The sequence below is a fragment of the Schistocerca americana genome, chromosome X, assembly GCF_021461395.2.
Source record: "Schistocerca americana isolate TAMUIC-IGC-003095 chromosome X, iqSchAmer2.1, whole genome shotgun sequence".
Lineage (NCBI taxonomy): Eukaryota > Metazoa > Arthropoda > Insecta > Orthoptera > Acrididae > Schistocerca > Schistocerca americana.
The window spans coordinates 815,733,963-815,751,476 of NC_060130.1; the positions used below are offsets into that span (position 1 = coordinate 815,733,963).

At 38.0% G+C, this 17,514-nt stretch overlaps 1 protein-coding gene across 1 annotated transcript in view; it reads left to right on the forward strand.

Moving 5' to 3' along the window:
• Nucleotides 1–17,514, forward strand: part of LOC124556335 (mucin-5AC-like) — a 341,354-nt gene that overhangs the window by 44,905 nt on the left and 278,935 nt on the right. The window contains exon 2 of the mRNA XM_047130305.1: nucleotides 9,782–10,080. Coding sequence (XP_046986261.1) covers nucleotides 10,043–10,080 — 38 coding nt within the window. The 5' untranslated portion in view covers nucleotides 9,782–10,042. The remainder of the gene's footprint in view (nucleotides 1–9,781; nucleotides 10,081–17,514) is intronic.

Here is a 17,514-nt window from a genome sequence, read left to right on the forward strand (position 1 = left end):
GTGTAAAATCGAACTGGTATCCCATCAGGTCCAGCGGCCTTTCCTCTTTTGGGCGATTTTAATTGTTTCTCTATCCATCTGTCGTCTATTGCGATATCTACCATTTTGTCATCTGTGCGACAATCTAGAGAAGGTACTTGTTGAGTTTGCGTCCTTTTGATGCCGAACATTACAGGTTTCTCCAGAACAAGTGAAGTGATTCCCATTGGTTCAGTTTCAGTGAAAGACAGCATCTCAAACTCGTTGGTCAGGGGGATTGATTCAACACCATGGAAACCGTCCACCCTGTGCAGAACGCCTAGATCTACTAGTGACATACCACTCGCAGACAAGTGGACGAGTAATGACAGATCCTGTACTATCTGCGGAGGAGACCGGATCCGCAGGAGAAGATAGTACTTTAGGTACCCCTGGTACCGGTATCGCAGGCAGACGGCTCTCGGGAGCCCTTCCAACACACCGATTTACAGCATCTGCCAAACGTTTTGTCAGTTGCCAGAGCGATTTCCAGGTGCTTACGAACGTCAACCAGTTCATCTTGTGTTCAAGAACAACATTCACAGTGGTGCTACATTTTGGCTGGTGCAGTGTGTTACAGCACAGTGAACAAATAACCTTTAATTAAACCCGCTGATTATCTTTTAATCTGTTGCGCTAAATAGTTGCTAATGCCCTAAAAATTGAAGCAAATACACAAAACGAAATTTCTGTTACGGCAACACAAAAACCTGTGCTAAAATTACTGGTTTCCTAATAGGTTTTGAGATTAATTATATTTGTTACCAAACTCGAATAGAGTTAATTTAAGATAAATGTAGGTAATGTATAGGAATACTGCTCTGTAAGGGAAAACTAGATGTAACACAATATGTTAGTTAGAATATCTGCTGCAGTAGCTAAATCACAAACGTCCATTTACTGCAAATGACTCGTGGATTATGCAAAGGACAGTGGTAGCTTCCGAAAATTCACAAAACGCATGTTTATGCCCATTTATATACAATTAAATTCAGGGGTGATGTATTCCTTGGCAGTAACTGTGAACCACAAACACTGATTTACTACGAAATAAGGTACGTATCCAAGACACTCGTACCAATAACTTACGAAAGTATAATTTTGTAAACGTACGAAAGTTCTCAAAAATAATTTATTTCTCACGTAATTATACATTGAACTTAAAGAACGATTCTTTTGAACGAGGATAGACCCACTGTTCTCAAAAATTTTAAAAGAGCACAATGAAGTTTAAGTCTACAATTCACGATAACAGTATGAGTTTATCGCGACACTTGCGGAAGTTGAAAATTTCACAGTATATCACAACGCAAACGGTAGTGATACAGTCAATGAAAGATTATGTGGAAGCTTTGCGAACAGTAAAATATGTGAGTGTAGAACTCCGTATCGGTGCACAATCTCGTATACGAAGTCTTACACGAAGGAAAATTGCGAAGTCGGCTTTCGTATATAAATAAACGTATTGCAGGGATTCTTCACTTAGCTGTTTTTTGCGCACTTCTACACTGTTGTGCCGAAGAAAAGCACTGCAGCATGAGTTTATCTCGGTCAAAATCGCTAAAATGTGCAGCACCAACAAAGCATGTCTGCTGCCTTTTGCAGCAACCAGTGCTATTATAGGTATGCTATTATAGGTAGTACGTGTATACCTAACGCGCCTGATGCCACGATATTTTCAGTCAGAGAATTTATTTCGAATTAATGTCTGGCGGCTATCGATCGTCATTAATATATCTTCGTCCTAACATGCAAGTAAATAAAAAAGTATTAGATGATTATCGGGAAATTACCCAGCTTGATACCACCTCAAAACTGTTAACGTCAGTAATTAGAGTCAGAATACAGAATGATATAAAAATAGCAGAACAACATCAAGGATTCATGAAAAATAGGAGCACAATAGATGCTATTTTCGCTCTAAGGCAGATTTTGGGGAAACTTCGCAGCCTAGATGTGTTTTGTCGATTGGATCAGAAAAAAGTATATACTTCAAACCTTAATCAATAAGAGAATGCCAACAGGTTTAGTGAAAATCATAGACGATATAAAAGTTTACGACAATATAAATGAAGGTACTAAGGCAACTCCATATAGTAATCGTGTGTGACAAGAGAACATGATAAGGCGTGCGTGTGGAACATAAGATATTAATAAATGGATGAAGGTAAGAAAAAGAAATTGGAAGGACCATGTGATAAGGGAGAACCCCACAAGACTAATTAAAATTAGTGAACATGGTCTGCTGCAAGGGAAACGACCAGTCAAGAGATGGGACTACAGTTGGTCCAGTACATCCATGAAACGAGGCCGAAAAACAGTCAACAGACGAAGAAGAAATAAATAGTTCTTTAATAGTCATTACTTTCTCGCACTAATATTGTTTAAATAAGATGTTTTCCGTCATAACATTAAATAAAAGTCATTTTATATGTTTATGTAAAATATTGCCTTATGGGCTACTTCGGTCTATGTAGTTGGCCGCCAAATAGGTCAACTAAATATTTCTCGATGACCTAGGAAGACGAAAATATGCGATTTGGCAATGTTTTGTTGGTGAGTAGTGCCAGGAGTGTAATGAAGAGAGCGTACTAGTAACTACTGTGTCCACCCCCCCCCCCCCCCCCCCCAAACCCCCACCTTACCCACCGGGTTGTTCATCCAGTGTAACTCTCAGGCCGGAATCATTGGCCGAACGGTTCTAGGCGCTTCAGTCTGGAACCGCGCGATCGCTACGGTCGCAGGTTCGAATCCTGCCTCGGGCATGGATGTGTGTGATGTCCTTAGGTTAGTTAGGTTTAATTAGTTCTAAGTTCCAGGGGACTGATGACCATAGATGTTAAGCCCCATAGTGCTCAGAGCCATTTGAACCATTTTGTAACTCTCAAGTATGACTGACAGAATATGGCATCTCAGACAATGAAGCTTCAATACAAAATGATGATAAGAAAGTTTTACAAGGTGATGCTGTAGCACAGCATCCGTGTGTGTGCCGTGTTTTGTCCATGCGGCTGACACTCACTGGGAAGTGGGTCGTCCTCAGTTCGTAGAGTTGCAGACATTTATCAAAATTCGAAATGTGACTGTTGGTTCTTTTGGCCGCAATAACGCTCCAGCGCGTCGGCCCAAAGTCATGCGTTTCCATAACAGAACTCCCAAGCCTCTATTTCAGCAGTACAATTAATTCCAATATTTAGAAGCCCCTTTGTTGCACAATGAATGTGTTTTTTTTTTTTTTTTTTTTCCTTGCTCGCCTTTTGGAGGCTGTGCCAACGGCAGGAAGTGTATGGGACAAGTTCGCTCGTCGATTAGTCTAAAAAGCGTCTGGTAGGAACCTGTAGCTGCCTTGGCATCGCAGTCGTTGGCACTTGTGTCTTGAGCAAGCGCGTTCACAGTATTCAGCGGTAAGATGTGTACGGTCTTGGAGGAACTGAAGGATTTGAGTCTTGCACTGTATTTCCATTCTCCCTCGCAAGAGATTCTAGATAATGTTGCCCAAAATAGCCTCTACTTCCTTCTTCTGGTACGAAAAAGGTGAAAGAATAATTGTGGAACGCAGTAATCCTGGAAAATGAGACGTCTGATATTGCCACAAGCAAACATGCAAAAGACACGGTTGTGGTTCAAATGGTTACCTAGCTGTTGAAACAGTCTTGTCATGTAACAGTGTAGCTGTAAAAATCAACCGCCGAGCCATGGCACACTCTTTCTGTATCCATTTGGAAGTAGTCGCGTTGTCTCTCCTGGTAGACTGCTTTCGATTTATTCGCGCATGACTGTTTTCCTTAATTTATAAAATATAAGTGAGATGTTAGGTTTAGAGAAAGCTTTTGACAGTGCTGACTGGAATACAGTTTTTGAAATTCTGGAAGTAGCAGGGATTAAAGATAAGCAGCAAAAGGTTCTCTACAACGTTTACAGAAATCAGACGGCCGTTTAACTTGAACGACTTGAAATGGACACAGTAGTTGAAAGGGAGTGAGACAGGGTTGTAACCAATCCTTTGTGTTATTTAATCTGCATACTAAGCAAGCAGTTCAAGAAACCAAGGAAAAATTTGGAAAGATAATTGAAGTTCAGGAAGGAGAAATACAAAAAAAATGAGTATGCTGATGATATTGCAATTCGGCCAGAGGCGGATGACTTGGGCGATCAGCTGGACGGAATGGATAGTGTCTTGAAAAGATGTTATAAGATGGAACATCAACAAACGTAAAATAAGGGTAATGAATTGTAGCCGAATTGAATCAGGCGACGACGAACGAATTAGTTGGAGAAATGAGACACTAAAAGTAGTCGGTAAGATTTATTTTGTTGGCAGCAAAGTTACTGACAGCGGCCAAAGTAGAGATATAAAATTATATTAGCTTTGCGATGAGTGACTAGAAATAGTTTTAATATTTTACGACAGATCTGGGCGTGCTGTGGCCTCAGTCAGAAGTATTTAACATAAATGTTTCGATAGAAACAAGGATGTTTCGGATAGAGAAGTCGAATTTGCCTAGTGGCCCGCTGTTACCAATCTCGTTTGATTAATCTGCTCTGTGGAGAAGCGTGTCAAACTTCTGTTTTTTTACTCCGAGTAATCGGAGGAAATGCAGTAAAATAACAAATCAACCGACAGTAATGCGCGAACGATATCCGTACTGCATATGAAAAATTAATTCTAATAATTAATTAACTTCGTATTTCCGGGAATCATTTAAATGCTCGTCTGATTTTAACCTTATATATCAGTCCACGGAACGATCTTGCGTAATAATAATAACGTTTCATGTTGTGGATTTATAGCAGGAACTTAGCTGCATATACTAGTTCAATTAAAATCAATAAATGCATCTTTCTTTACGCCCTGTATGATGTAACTGACATGAGCGACAAAGACTTCTGTGCTCTGATTCACGTGACGCTTTCGGAATGGGTAGTACACAGTAGCGCAGCCAACCCATGAGCAGTAAATCCGAAATATACCGCTCTGGCTTACCTGTTTTGTTAGCAGCTTATTAAATCGATAACATCTTGTCTTCACGGGTATCTATATTTTTTTATGTTATCTTGTGTGCTAAATAATTTGTAGCGACCGTACGGAAAACACTTGTTACGGAGTTTCCGCTGAATGGATGACGTTTTTGAATGTTAACTGGAGTGGAGAGTTAAAAATGGTAGCCATGCTTAAGTACTGCCAAAGGTGTTGTGTGTGTTTTCTGGCGATGGCTGCATAACGGAGATGTGACGAACGTCGTGCGGGAATGTGTGAATTCGATTTTAAGTTCGTTTTGTTAACTTAATTTATTGCCCGTTATATATTGGTGTCACGATATCTGAAATGTTTGTAGTGCTCGGCGTGTTTTTTCTTGACAGACTGAATTGTGCGTGCCTCCTGTGTCTACACAAGTTGTTATTCGTTTTACTCTTCGAACATAGTGTCAAACTGAATGAGAACGGTTGTGATAACTTTAGTGATTACTTTGTAGTAAAGAGTAGAATAGTGTTCTGTGATATGCCGAAGATTTGTGATCTTCTGTTTACAACGAATGTCGCAATAGTGTTTTCAGCCCATGAGTCGTGTAGACTCGAAGGCAAATAAGTGTTTTGTGTTCCCAACGTTATGACGGCAGTTAGTATGCTGTCACCCAGTGGTTTTACGTTTTCATTTACATCGCCGCTAACATAAAATACTGATCAACGTAAGTTAAATTTGTTGGTGTTTCTTAGAGTGTATAAAGTGAAGTTTTGCATTTGCGTTCTTACACGTAGTAAAGCTTCCAAAACGTTAACATGCCGAACAGGTACAAACATATATACTAGGCAGTACTAATACATATTTATTACGTAGCATATCGTAGCAATTCGCGATAACACAAAATGTTTTGTATTTGTTATTAGTATTTGTTTGCTGATAGCTGTTCCATTGTGAGATAATGACACCCTTCTTTATGAAGGTGTTAAGAGTAAAGACCGATGGTGAAGGATTTATGATACAGAAAATGTTCTATTTCTTCATTTTCAGAGTTGAAACAATTTTGCACATTTTAAACTATTCTTGAAGAGTTAACTCACATTCTAATATATTTGATCATCATCATCTTTAATGTTGCATTTGAGATTTACATAGAGAAGGGAAGCAAACATCGCCTGTTTAGTTTTTAAATTTCTCCAGACGCGAAATGCAGTTAAAACTAGATAACTTCATTGTTGATCAAGTTACATGAGGAACACCATGATTTTGTACTATGCAGAAGCATAGTTTGTAAATGTCTCCAGAGACTTTGTAGTGAAAAACTTACGTAATTTTAGTTTTTTAAACTGTCATGTTAATCGATAAAAGATACTTCGTTAGTAGCATTTAAATTGGTTATCTAACCTGAATTCTCATCATCCCAAAAATCACTTTCTTTCATGAAAATTTAGCGGTATGTCTCGTGGTATAAACCCGTCATAAACGTCGTCCTGAAAATGTTATTGTGAGTTACAGAATATGCAGTCGCCTAATCAATAGTTGGTCTCTTTTTTGTTTTCAATGTATGCCATGGTTCTGTATGTGATACAGTGCACAGTATTGCATGTGTGATTTCAGAGTTGTAGTGTTGGTGATTATGATTATGATGCAGCTGCTCTGGTACAAAGCATTAGTATCAGCTGTTCAATCATAACAAAGTTACAGAGAAATTTGTATTAAATTCAGAGTATTAAAAGTGTAATATTCCATATTTATTACCTCAAATGATAATGAAAGCAGGTGAAATAATGTGAAGATGGGAAAAATTGTTTATTTTGGTAGTTTGCAGTTGTGTGGCACAATATGACAAACTGCTTGAGCCTGTGCCTCCCTCCACCACCACCACCACCACCACCATTCTTACCAGTGTGTTGTCTTATAATCTTTTACTGTGATCAGTTTCTTGAGGCAATGTATAGTTTAGTGTGAGTAACTTTCGTTTACCACATGAGTGATCAGAGTTCATAATTAGTATGTAGCTCTTTAGTGTATGGTTATCTTAGACACCCATAGTAATCCATAATCAGATTGAAGAGTTGAAAACTATTTATGTTTCATCTCAGAAATATGCCCTGCTTGCTCAATATTCTGTGCCCTGTCACTTCAGAAAGTTTGCAATACAATGACTTCCACGAATTATAATGAATGTAAATATTTGAAAGCTTTAGAGATTTAATTAAACACATTGTGAGAAAGGTGCACCACCTAGGTTTATATCAGGATAAATAGAATTTCTTCCTAGTGTATCATTAACAATAGGCTGTCCATATGTAATGGAAATATGTATAACCCTTGAACCACAATGTTTAGGATTAGCAGTTGTGCATAACTGCAATGCAAACTGTTATGTTGTGAGCAGATCCTTTCTCACAGCAAGAGAAACAGTACAACTCGGCATATTTGTACTATGTGCCCAGAATTTATGAAACGAATAATTATACTGATAATAACTTGAAAGCAGCAATCATCCATATGTAAGGTCTCAATGTAAAAAAGAAAATAAAGAAAGAAACAAACCCTGAAACCAGTTACTGTACTTTCGTGTAAAATATTTGAAGTTTACGTTATGGATGGTTGTGTTTGTGGATTGTAATCCTTAACCTTGTACTACAAAGTTCTAGTCTCTCTCTCTCTCTCTCTCTCTCTCTCTCTCTCTCTCGAGGGGGGGGGGGGGGGGTAAGAGAGGGACGAAGGGAAAGAGTTGACAAAATAGTGCACCAGTGATACATTCCCTTGGTGTTAGACATGTAGAATCAGGAAGAAGGTATTGGTGTTGAAACAGCAAGAGAGTTAGACACTTCAATGCCCCCACTGATTCTGTGATTATTAGAAAGGAGACAGTCATAAGTGGACTATAATAATGCTTGAAATTTATAACTGTGTTGTGTTATTGTAATGTGTAAAAGGTAGCAGGTAGGAATTACTAATGTTTTCATATATAATAATAGTAATAATTAAAAATACTTATAAATGTTCAGTATGTAGCTATGTATACAAATTAATTTGTGATGTGAATGTAAACCTTACACTTTATTGTGCAAATGATCCATGGAACATGAAACTGAGACACACATTTCAGCATTCACTTAAAGTCATATAGGGAAACTTAGTTTCATACATTAACAGCTACTCTTACTTAACAGCCCAGCACTTTAATTGCTGTCACTTCAGTCTATATCTAAAACTAGTAGTCATCTATGTATAATTGTGGTTGAGGTAGCACTATAGGAATGTTAAGGTCATTGCATTGAAACACCAGGTATTATTTTGTGTATTCATGCTCTGCACTTCACATTTGTGAGTCAATACAGGTGGCAGAAGAGTGCAGGTTTACTAGTATTTATGTTCAAAAGAGTTTACATCTCACTGTGCCAGTTGGGTACACTTGTTTCTTTTATTAAAATAAAAGAGAGATAACTAAAAAATAGCAAGAAGTCTTATTGTCACTGTCTTGGCACCCTCTCCCTCTTTATTTCACATAATTGCTTTTAGTTTGTAGGCTAGACTGTGATTGGCCCTTACCGACTGATCAGTTGTCATCCAATGTCTGAATTAGTTAGAAAGGTGATAATTTATTCAGGAGTTGATGAAGCCAACAATACAATTCTCAAATAAAAGTTGTGCTGACAGATTGGTGTGTAAGGTAGACTAATGTTTGCATTTATGTCATCTTTAAATCCACTTTTCCATAATTAATGCATTTTTCACCAGAAAAACTAAAACAACAAGATGTGTTCAGAAAATATATGTTAGATGATTAATGAGTCTCCAGCAAGTACTTTGATGCATATTATATATGTATATCGTAAATAAACTACAAAAAATACGAGGGGGTCAATTGTGTAACTTTTACCAGTTTCCATCAATCATCTTAAAAGTTTGTAAACATTGGTGATTTTCCTTTTCTTACTGGCTGCATGAAGTCTCTAGGCACTTCGGTGTTAGTATTGGTGTTCCATCTTGAGCTTACTGCAGTTTAATTAAAGAGAATTATGCCACACACATTTCTCTTTTATTTATAAAGCATCTTCCATCGTTATTGGAGTTTCTTTTCGTATTCTCTAAACCACTGCTTCTTCCCTCCTTGCTAGCAGGGGCTGACGTCGAAAGACTTCATGTCATATATGCACTTGGCAGTTCTTGCCATCCTGCAGTATTTCCTGTGCTGCATTTGGGTTATTTACACTTCATCTATATAAATTGAACTGAAGTTATATGTGTTTCTCACTTACAGTGTATTGCTGTGCAGAATTAGAAACAAAACTATAGTGTAACGCCGTGCAAAGTGAAAAAAGAAAAGACACACACATCTGTTCAATTTACAAAGCTGAAGTGTAAATAACCTAAATGCACTGCAAGAAATACTGCAGAATGGCAAAAACTGCCAAGTACATATGGGAAATGAAGTCTTTCGATGTCGGCCCCTGCTAGCGAGGAGGGAAGAAGCAATGAATATGTAAAGTAAAACTAATAACCACAGAAGGAGCTTTATAAATAAAAGCGAAATGTGTCTGATGTAATTCTCTCTAATTAAATCGCAGTAAGCTCAAGACTGACAACAACAAAGCTGATTTTTAACAGCTGCTGCAGAAGATGTACATGCAAACAAACATATTACTCTGGACACTTGTTTAGAGCCTTATAATTTTGTTACTAAATTAGGTTGTTAAGGACAACATATTTAAATTTTCAAGTACAGTCTTTCTATTTTGTATAGTTATTCAGTTTGAATAGATTTCTAACAATCTACCCATTCTTTTTCAGGAAAGCGAGGCCTTAGTTACTACTACTAGAAGACCACATCAACGAAGCAATAATGGGTTAGACTAACTATATGTACATATATAAACAGAAATATATTTTTGCGTCATAACCTCTAACGTGCTGTAGCATGCAGTTTCTGTTTACGTAATTTCACTTCTTGAATGGTGATTGAATACCACACCCAAGTGTTATAGAGAAGAATGATACATAAAATGGCTGAACCTGCCAAGGTGTGCTGTTTACTGAAGTAACGTGGCTGAAATGGATGATGGATCACAAAAACTGCTGGATGTAATTGAGTGAGTACATTTTAGACACAGTCTTCAAGTATTCATGTGTGTAACTGTGGTGTCTCTGATTTTTGTATTAATTCAACAGTATTGCTTTTGAGGTGCCATCAATCCCTATATCAATGAGCATTTTTAAGTACTATGTCCTATATCTGTGTAAAATTATTTTCAGTGAATAGGATGTACCATTTTTCCTCTTTCTGACATATATTTGTACATGTTATCTGTTTGCAATGCTGTAAAATGTGTGTATCATCGCTAGTTTTGTGAGATCGAGCATATAGATAATACATAGTGTACATCCTAACTATTTCACAATGGAATTGAGGAAAGTGCCTTGTAGCTGTTTCTTTGTATTTTCTCCATCATAGAATCAAAGGCTAATGTAGTTAGATGGTTTACAGGAACATGAGACACATACCAATTTATATTAATATGCATTTAGCTTTCGCCGTCTGGTGTAAAACAGTACCTTGAATACTTAACAGACAGCAAAGAAACTGTGAAAACAAACTGAAAAAGTATCTCCTTGACAACTCCTGTTCCGTAAAAGAATTTCCATTATTGTACTGTGTAAACTGTGGTTGGTAGGAATTACTAACCCACATCTGTTTATTTAAAAAAACAAAAAAACATAAATAATAATCTTCTAGATGTTCAACATGTAGTCATGTTTACAAATTAATTTGCTATGTGAATGTGAAATGACTTGTTCCACTTCATTATGATTAATCATGCGAACTGACTCATGGAACATGACACTAACAAACATTGTTTTAGTTCATGATTAGGTACAATTAAATTAAAATAGCCGTTTCTCTTATATTGTTTTTTGCTGTGAGGCACCACCACAAGGAACCTTCATCACCTTGAAAAACAGCTAACATCTTAAGACAAGGGCCTTCAGCTATGTAAGGATGTCTGTGGGCATGAACAGGCAGTCATATTTTGATTTTATTGCAATGAAGTCAGTGATGATTCTCCATCCATTCTCCAACTTGCCACAGTCTCATTTTTCTGCCAGGGGATGGTGAGATTTGTTGCTGGGAAATCCAAAATATGCATTAACATGGGGTTAAAACACAAGGAAACCATACAAAATGTCCAATGTAACAAGCCTTTGTACTGATTTTATGGCAGATGCTAAAATGACATGAAGAGGTAGCACAAAATATGGCTCACACAAGAAGGAGATAAGAGACATTTTTCCAGAAGATGAGACTGATTAATATAATATCTACCTCTACATAAATAATCTGCAAGCTACCAGATGGTGCTTGGGAGAGGATACCCTGTACCACTACTTGTCATCCCTTTTCTGTTCTGCTCTCAAATAGAGCAAGGGAAAAACAACTGTCTGTGTGTCTCCATAAGAGCCCAAATATCTCTTATCTTATCTTCGTGGTCCTTATGCGAAATGTGTGTTGGTGGCTGTAGGATCATTGTCCAGTCAGCTTCAAATGCCAGTTCTCTAAATTTTCTGAATAGCAACTTTACTCCCTGATATTTGACAGTGTAACACTGTCAAGCACCACACTACTAATGCTGTATTTGAATATTACGCGTTTGTTTTTCCTAATCATCTGCAGTAACTTATATTTTTTTATGTTTAGAGCTAGCTGCCATTCAGCACGCCAACTAGAAAATTTGTCTGTCATCTTGTATCCTCCTACAGTCTCCCAACTTCAACTGTCTGCTATTACATCCAGGATTAGTTCACTTTTTCCTGGCAGCAAATAAATATTAGAATATGCTAAAGACTCTTGAAGCTTTTACATATCATAGGTATGGGAGACAATTATTGTGGGAAGATATAAGGAGATGGAAGGAGATCTGTTAATACCACCAGTCTGCTAGTATGTATAACGTCATCAAAATGGTAGACATAAATCACTCATTGGAATACAGCATGGAAAAAAAAGAAAAATATGAGAGTTGTAACTGTTTTTCTCATGAAATCACATTCATTGTCTACTCACTGTCAGTCTCTTGTTAGCCTAACCTAGACATCGAACAATGCTAAAGATCACTCACCACAACTTACCAACCTACATTCATATAATACAATAATTACCATCTTCTTCTAAATGTTCTTCCCTGTCTCTACAAACACACTGCTCTATTTTGCACTGCCTCCGACATATCTTGACAATTTTGGCCCTTTCTTGCCTGTAATAGGTCGGTTTTTTCTTTGCTTCCATTAGGTTTTCTTTCCCAAAACTTTCCTTAAAACATATTTGTTAAATCAGTGTCCAAAGTGTCTAGTTCCCTAGGTTGCAATGGATGCTATGATTTTTTTCTGTTGATATCTTTCAAAACGTCTTTAATGGATTTTCTTTCTGTTGAACTGGTCCTCATTAGTCCTAATATATTATAGAAGTAAAATAAATATGTCCTGTTCTAATCTGACATCATCTGCGGACTTGTGATATCACATTTCATATCATTATTACTACCCTGATCAATGCTGATAGCCAGTATTGGTAGGCTGAATCCACCAGGGGTGGAGGACATCATCAAAACAGTCGAGACTTAAAAAGATGATAACTTTAGCCACATTTCTGTTGAAAGAAAATATAAATTTTATTATTTTTCTTTATAGTGATTTTTACTTTCTTAAAAATAAATCATTCCTACATTAGACCCTTTTTCAACTTGTACTGTGTGCTCTGTTTGAAATTATCATTTTATTGTTACAGTTATTACCTCAGTCAGATGTAAAAACCAAACAAATTAAATGGATTATGTTAATGTGCACTGTTTAAGTAATAGACTTTTATATTGTTAGTGTAATTTTTGAACTTTACAAATGGTTGTTCACCTGTTTCTCAATGGTAAATTAAAGCTCAAATTTTTGTGTATTACAAGTGGTGTTTGGAATTGATATTTTTTGGGGACTACAGCACAAAAAAAAACTGTGAAATTTCATTTATAACTTAATCACTAATTATGAACATTATGTTGTTGAATGTTCTGAAATTGAAAAACATTTTCTTCTAGAATGCTGTCTATTTGTGGAATTAGCTATACAAGAACCTAATGTTTCGGAGACAGCTGGCAAAGCAGTCATTACTGTAGTGCTCTGTTAAGCCTATTGGACATAGGTGTCTTTCTCAGTATGTGTTGGTCCACCTCTGTAGTTATTTAGCATGGCATTGATTGATACAGTTGTTGGAATCCTCTTGAGGAAGTGTTAGATCATCAAACTACCTAGTTAGTTGTAGGGTCCTGCCCATAATGCTCCTAATGTTCTCAACTGGGGACAGATCTAGCTATCTTGCTGGCCAAGGTAGGATTTACAAGCATGAAGATAAGCAGTAGAAACTGTCGCCATGAGTGGGCGGGCCTTATCTTCCTGAAATGTAGGCCTGTGATGGCTTTCCATGAAGGATGACAAAACATGGCATAGTACATTGTTGACATACCACTTTGCTGTAAGGGTGCCACGGAGGGTCCCATGGATGACAACCAAATGGGGCCTGTTATGAAATGAAATGGCTCACCAGCCAATCACTCTAATTGATGGGCCGTATGGCAGGCAACAGGCAGGTTGGTATCCCACAGCTGTCCAGGGCATCTCCACACATGTTCACTGGTCTTCGAGGCTCAGTTTGAAGTGTGGCCCTTCAGAGAAGACAATTCTATTCCAGTCAATGTTATTCCAGGTGGCATGTGCCAGACACCTCTGCAAACAGACTTGTTTGTGTACAGAGCTCAATGGCAACTGGGCTGTGAGTTCAGCCTCCTTTGTGTTAGCGTCCTATTAATGGCCCTTACGGTCACTGAGGCACCAATTGCACATTGTTTTGATGGTAATGATGAATTCTGAGCTCTCTGATGATAGCTTTCTCCTCTTGTTCTGTCATCCTTCTAGGTGAACTGCTTGGTTCTTAATGTTGTGTTCAGCCGTGGTTTGTGCACTCCTGCACATCATCATGTAATTGTTAATTGTGGCACCATTCCTATTGGATTGTTAAGCCAACTGGCTTCCTTGAGTCCTACTGCACTTTCTCTTTCATAGGCTGAAATCTGCGTATGTTGTCTGCGAGACATAGTTACTGTCCAGCTGAGTCCACGGAATGAATTCATAAAGACTTTATGCCTGGTATCAGTGTTTCTCCTGTTTACTATCCTTGCCAGCTGTGCAGTGAAGTCCGCAGCTCGTGGTCGTGCGGTAGCATTCTCGCTTTCCGCGCCCGGGTTCCCGGGTTCGATTCCCGACGGGGTCAGGGATTTTATCTGCCTCGTGATGACTGGGTGTTGTGTGATGTCCTTAGGTTGGTTAGGTTTAAGTAGTTCTAAGTTCTAGGGGACTGATGACCATTGATATTAAGTCCCATAGTGCTCAGAGCCATTTTGTGCCGTGAAATTGAGCTGCAGCATCGCACATTTAGCCATTGGCTGCCAAAGGTTATAGTTTTGTATTGTCCATTGACATACCTGTATGAATATCACTTTTTGATCAATTTGCATAACACCTTCTTGGTGTGTCTTTTTAGTGTAAATCTGTGTGCACATCATTGTTAGGTAATATATTTAGTTAATTTTTCAGAACAGAAATATTGAATTGTGTGCTTGAAGTTGTAAGTGTCGCCTTCTCTGGGTGCTTAAAGTGCATGTACCATTAACAGGGCGCGCGCGCCCACACACACACACACACACACACACACACACTCACACACTCTCTCTCTCTCTCTCTCTCTCTCTCTCTCTCTCTCTCTTTTCCATCCCTACTAAGCTGTTGTGTTACATAATAGATTTATGGTAGTAAAGTTCACACCACTTTTACCGGATAAACACCAAATCCTATGGAATTGAAAACGACTTATTGTGTTGTCAGACTTGTTATGTACATAAGATAGTTCTCCATTCTGCATAAAGCCCCTATCAAGGGGAGATTCCGATCCATGACCACTTCCTTCCACTTAACGGATATTGGCCAGAGCTGGAACCCAGACCTGCATTTCTCACTCTTTGGTGTTCAGATGTGCTCAACAAGATTGTGGTTAGATGACCTGGTGAGGGGTTGCAAACAAGTATCCTGTGTCTGTGAAGTGTTCCTCAAACCATTCTGACACTATCCAGGAATGATGGAGTGGTACATAGTCTTGCTAAATTTAAAGTTTACTGCAAAGTATTGTAGGCAGACAGACAGATGTGGTTGATCAGATAGTACAGTGGTTCTCAATCTTTCTGAGACCATTACTCTTGAATGCAGTCAGGTATTAGATACTCCCAGTCATCAATATTAGCACCTAACTAAACTTTAAAATAAAAGAATTTTGTGTGTTATTTTTAAAATGACAAAAAGTAAATAATATTTAGTTTTTGTAGGTATTTTAATAAACAATGAACTAGCGAGACACACACACACACACACACACACACACACACACACACACACACAAAGCAATTGTCTCTGGATCATGAGTGCTTCCTACAGTTCCTTCATAGAAAAAGAAACAAACTATTCACATTGAGGATAGACACTCACTATGAAACATGCTTCTTCTGCACCATTCCTCTTCCTAGTTTCATTGGCACCTGCACTCTCATTTAAAATCGACCTAGTTCAAATGTGTGCACTATACGCACTATACTTATTGTTTGTAAACCACTTGATTCCGGGACATCTTGCTTCTTTATTGGCGGAAATTGAAGACTTCAGGTTGCCAATGCTTTGTGTGTGCCCTGTGCAACTAACATCATCAAATAATAATAATAATAATAATATGTAAGCACTGTAGTGGTGTAGTAGGCATTACAATTATTGTTGTGTTGTGCTGTGCTGTCAGTTAATTTCTTGTGGAATGAATAGTGAAGCAATTTGTGATCCATTGCAATGGCTACCTACTACTGTGAAAGGCATTTTCATGAGATATTTAAGCATATGTGATGCATATGTTTCAGTTTTACCGTCATAGATGCTTGCTACAAAGCATGTGTGTAGTGAGTGGGCTATGTGAAGATGGTGATGGTGCATTTGTTTCACAAGCTGTAACACCTACCACATTGCGTGTCAAATCTATTCTAGTATGTAAAAAATGTAATTATTTATAACTTACATAATCTGTTTTACAGTCTCATGAAATAGTGATAACAGAATGATATTTTAAAAATAATTTAGTTTTGTGGCCGAAACATACTAGAACCCTTCTGTTTTTATCCTACAGGAAATTTCATTTTACCCCTATGGGTAATCACCTCCAGGTCTGAAACCACTGAGATAGTAGGTTCCTGCATTGTTCATCAATGAGAACGGTGACAGACACAGAAATAGTTCATTTTCCCAATATAAACATCCCTCCATATGAGAATATCTGCATGAAGGTGGCCCTGTTAATGCAGGATGCATCACCTCATAAGATTTTCTGTGGTACCACAATCAGTGTGTGTACAACAGATCATCAGAACAAGCAACATTTTTCCATGCTTCAAGCATGCGTTGCATCCATAAGTCCATGGTAACCTCTTTGCATAATGGCATATGATAAGCAGCAGTAGAAATGTTGGATAGTGGCAATCTGTAGCACATTTTTGTACTGTGACACATTTTTGCTGGAGGGTGCGGTTTGCGAGTTATTCAAGAAAAACATACCCAAGTGATCTTAAAAGCGTTCCATCTCGGAAACCATTCGGAATAGGGCATACATCCATATGAAATTTTCTTGTTCAGAATCACTAATACTATCACCCCTCAAAGCATGTACCTTCCCTCCTGACTCACCCTGCGTGTGTGTGTGTGTGTGTGTGTGTGTGTGTGTGTGTGTGTGTGTGTGTGTGTGTGCGTGTGTGTCTATATATACTTTAGAGGAATTCAAAATTGACAGGAAAACAATGCCAATTATCCAACAGACATTAACAGGTACAAACTCCAAAGTTCAGTTCATGGGAGAAATTACAGAAGCATATCAAATCTACACCCGTGTTCGCCAAGGAGATAGACTCTTGCCTCTCCTATTTAACATAATTCGGAAAAAAATTGTAGAGGCATGTGGGAACAAAATAATGGGAAACCAGTCCTAGATTTAAAAGAAAAAGGACAGAGAATCCACATGAAATGTCCATCTTTAGCAGATGACAGTGCTGTTCTAACACACTTAAGAGGAGAAGCCAAACTTGCATTGTATAAACTTTATGAAATCTCACAGAAAATTGTCTTACAAATGTACTACGAGGAAACTCAATTCATGAAAAGGAAGCTGCAGGTAATCTCCCCTTTATAACTTAGTACAGAAAAGTGTCACAAGTTAGGCACTTAGAAATATCAAGGCAGGATCATCCAATCATTGGCACTAGACACAATAACCAATGCCAAAAGAATATCACAATTACAAAAAAGCTTATAAACTCATGTACAGTCACTGCAATAAAAAATCTCTCTCTGTCAATGCAAAACTAAGTCGTCACAACAAGGGTCCTCTGCCGGAAGCATTGTACGCT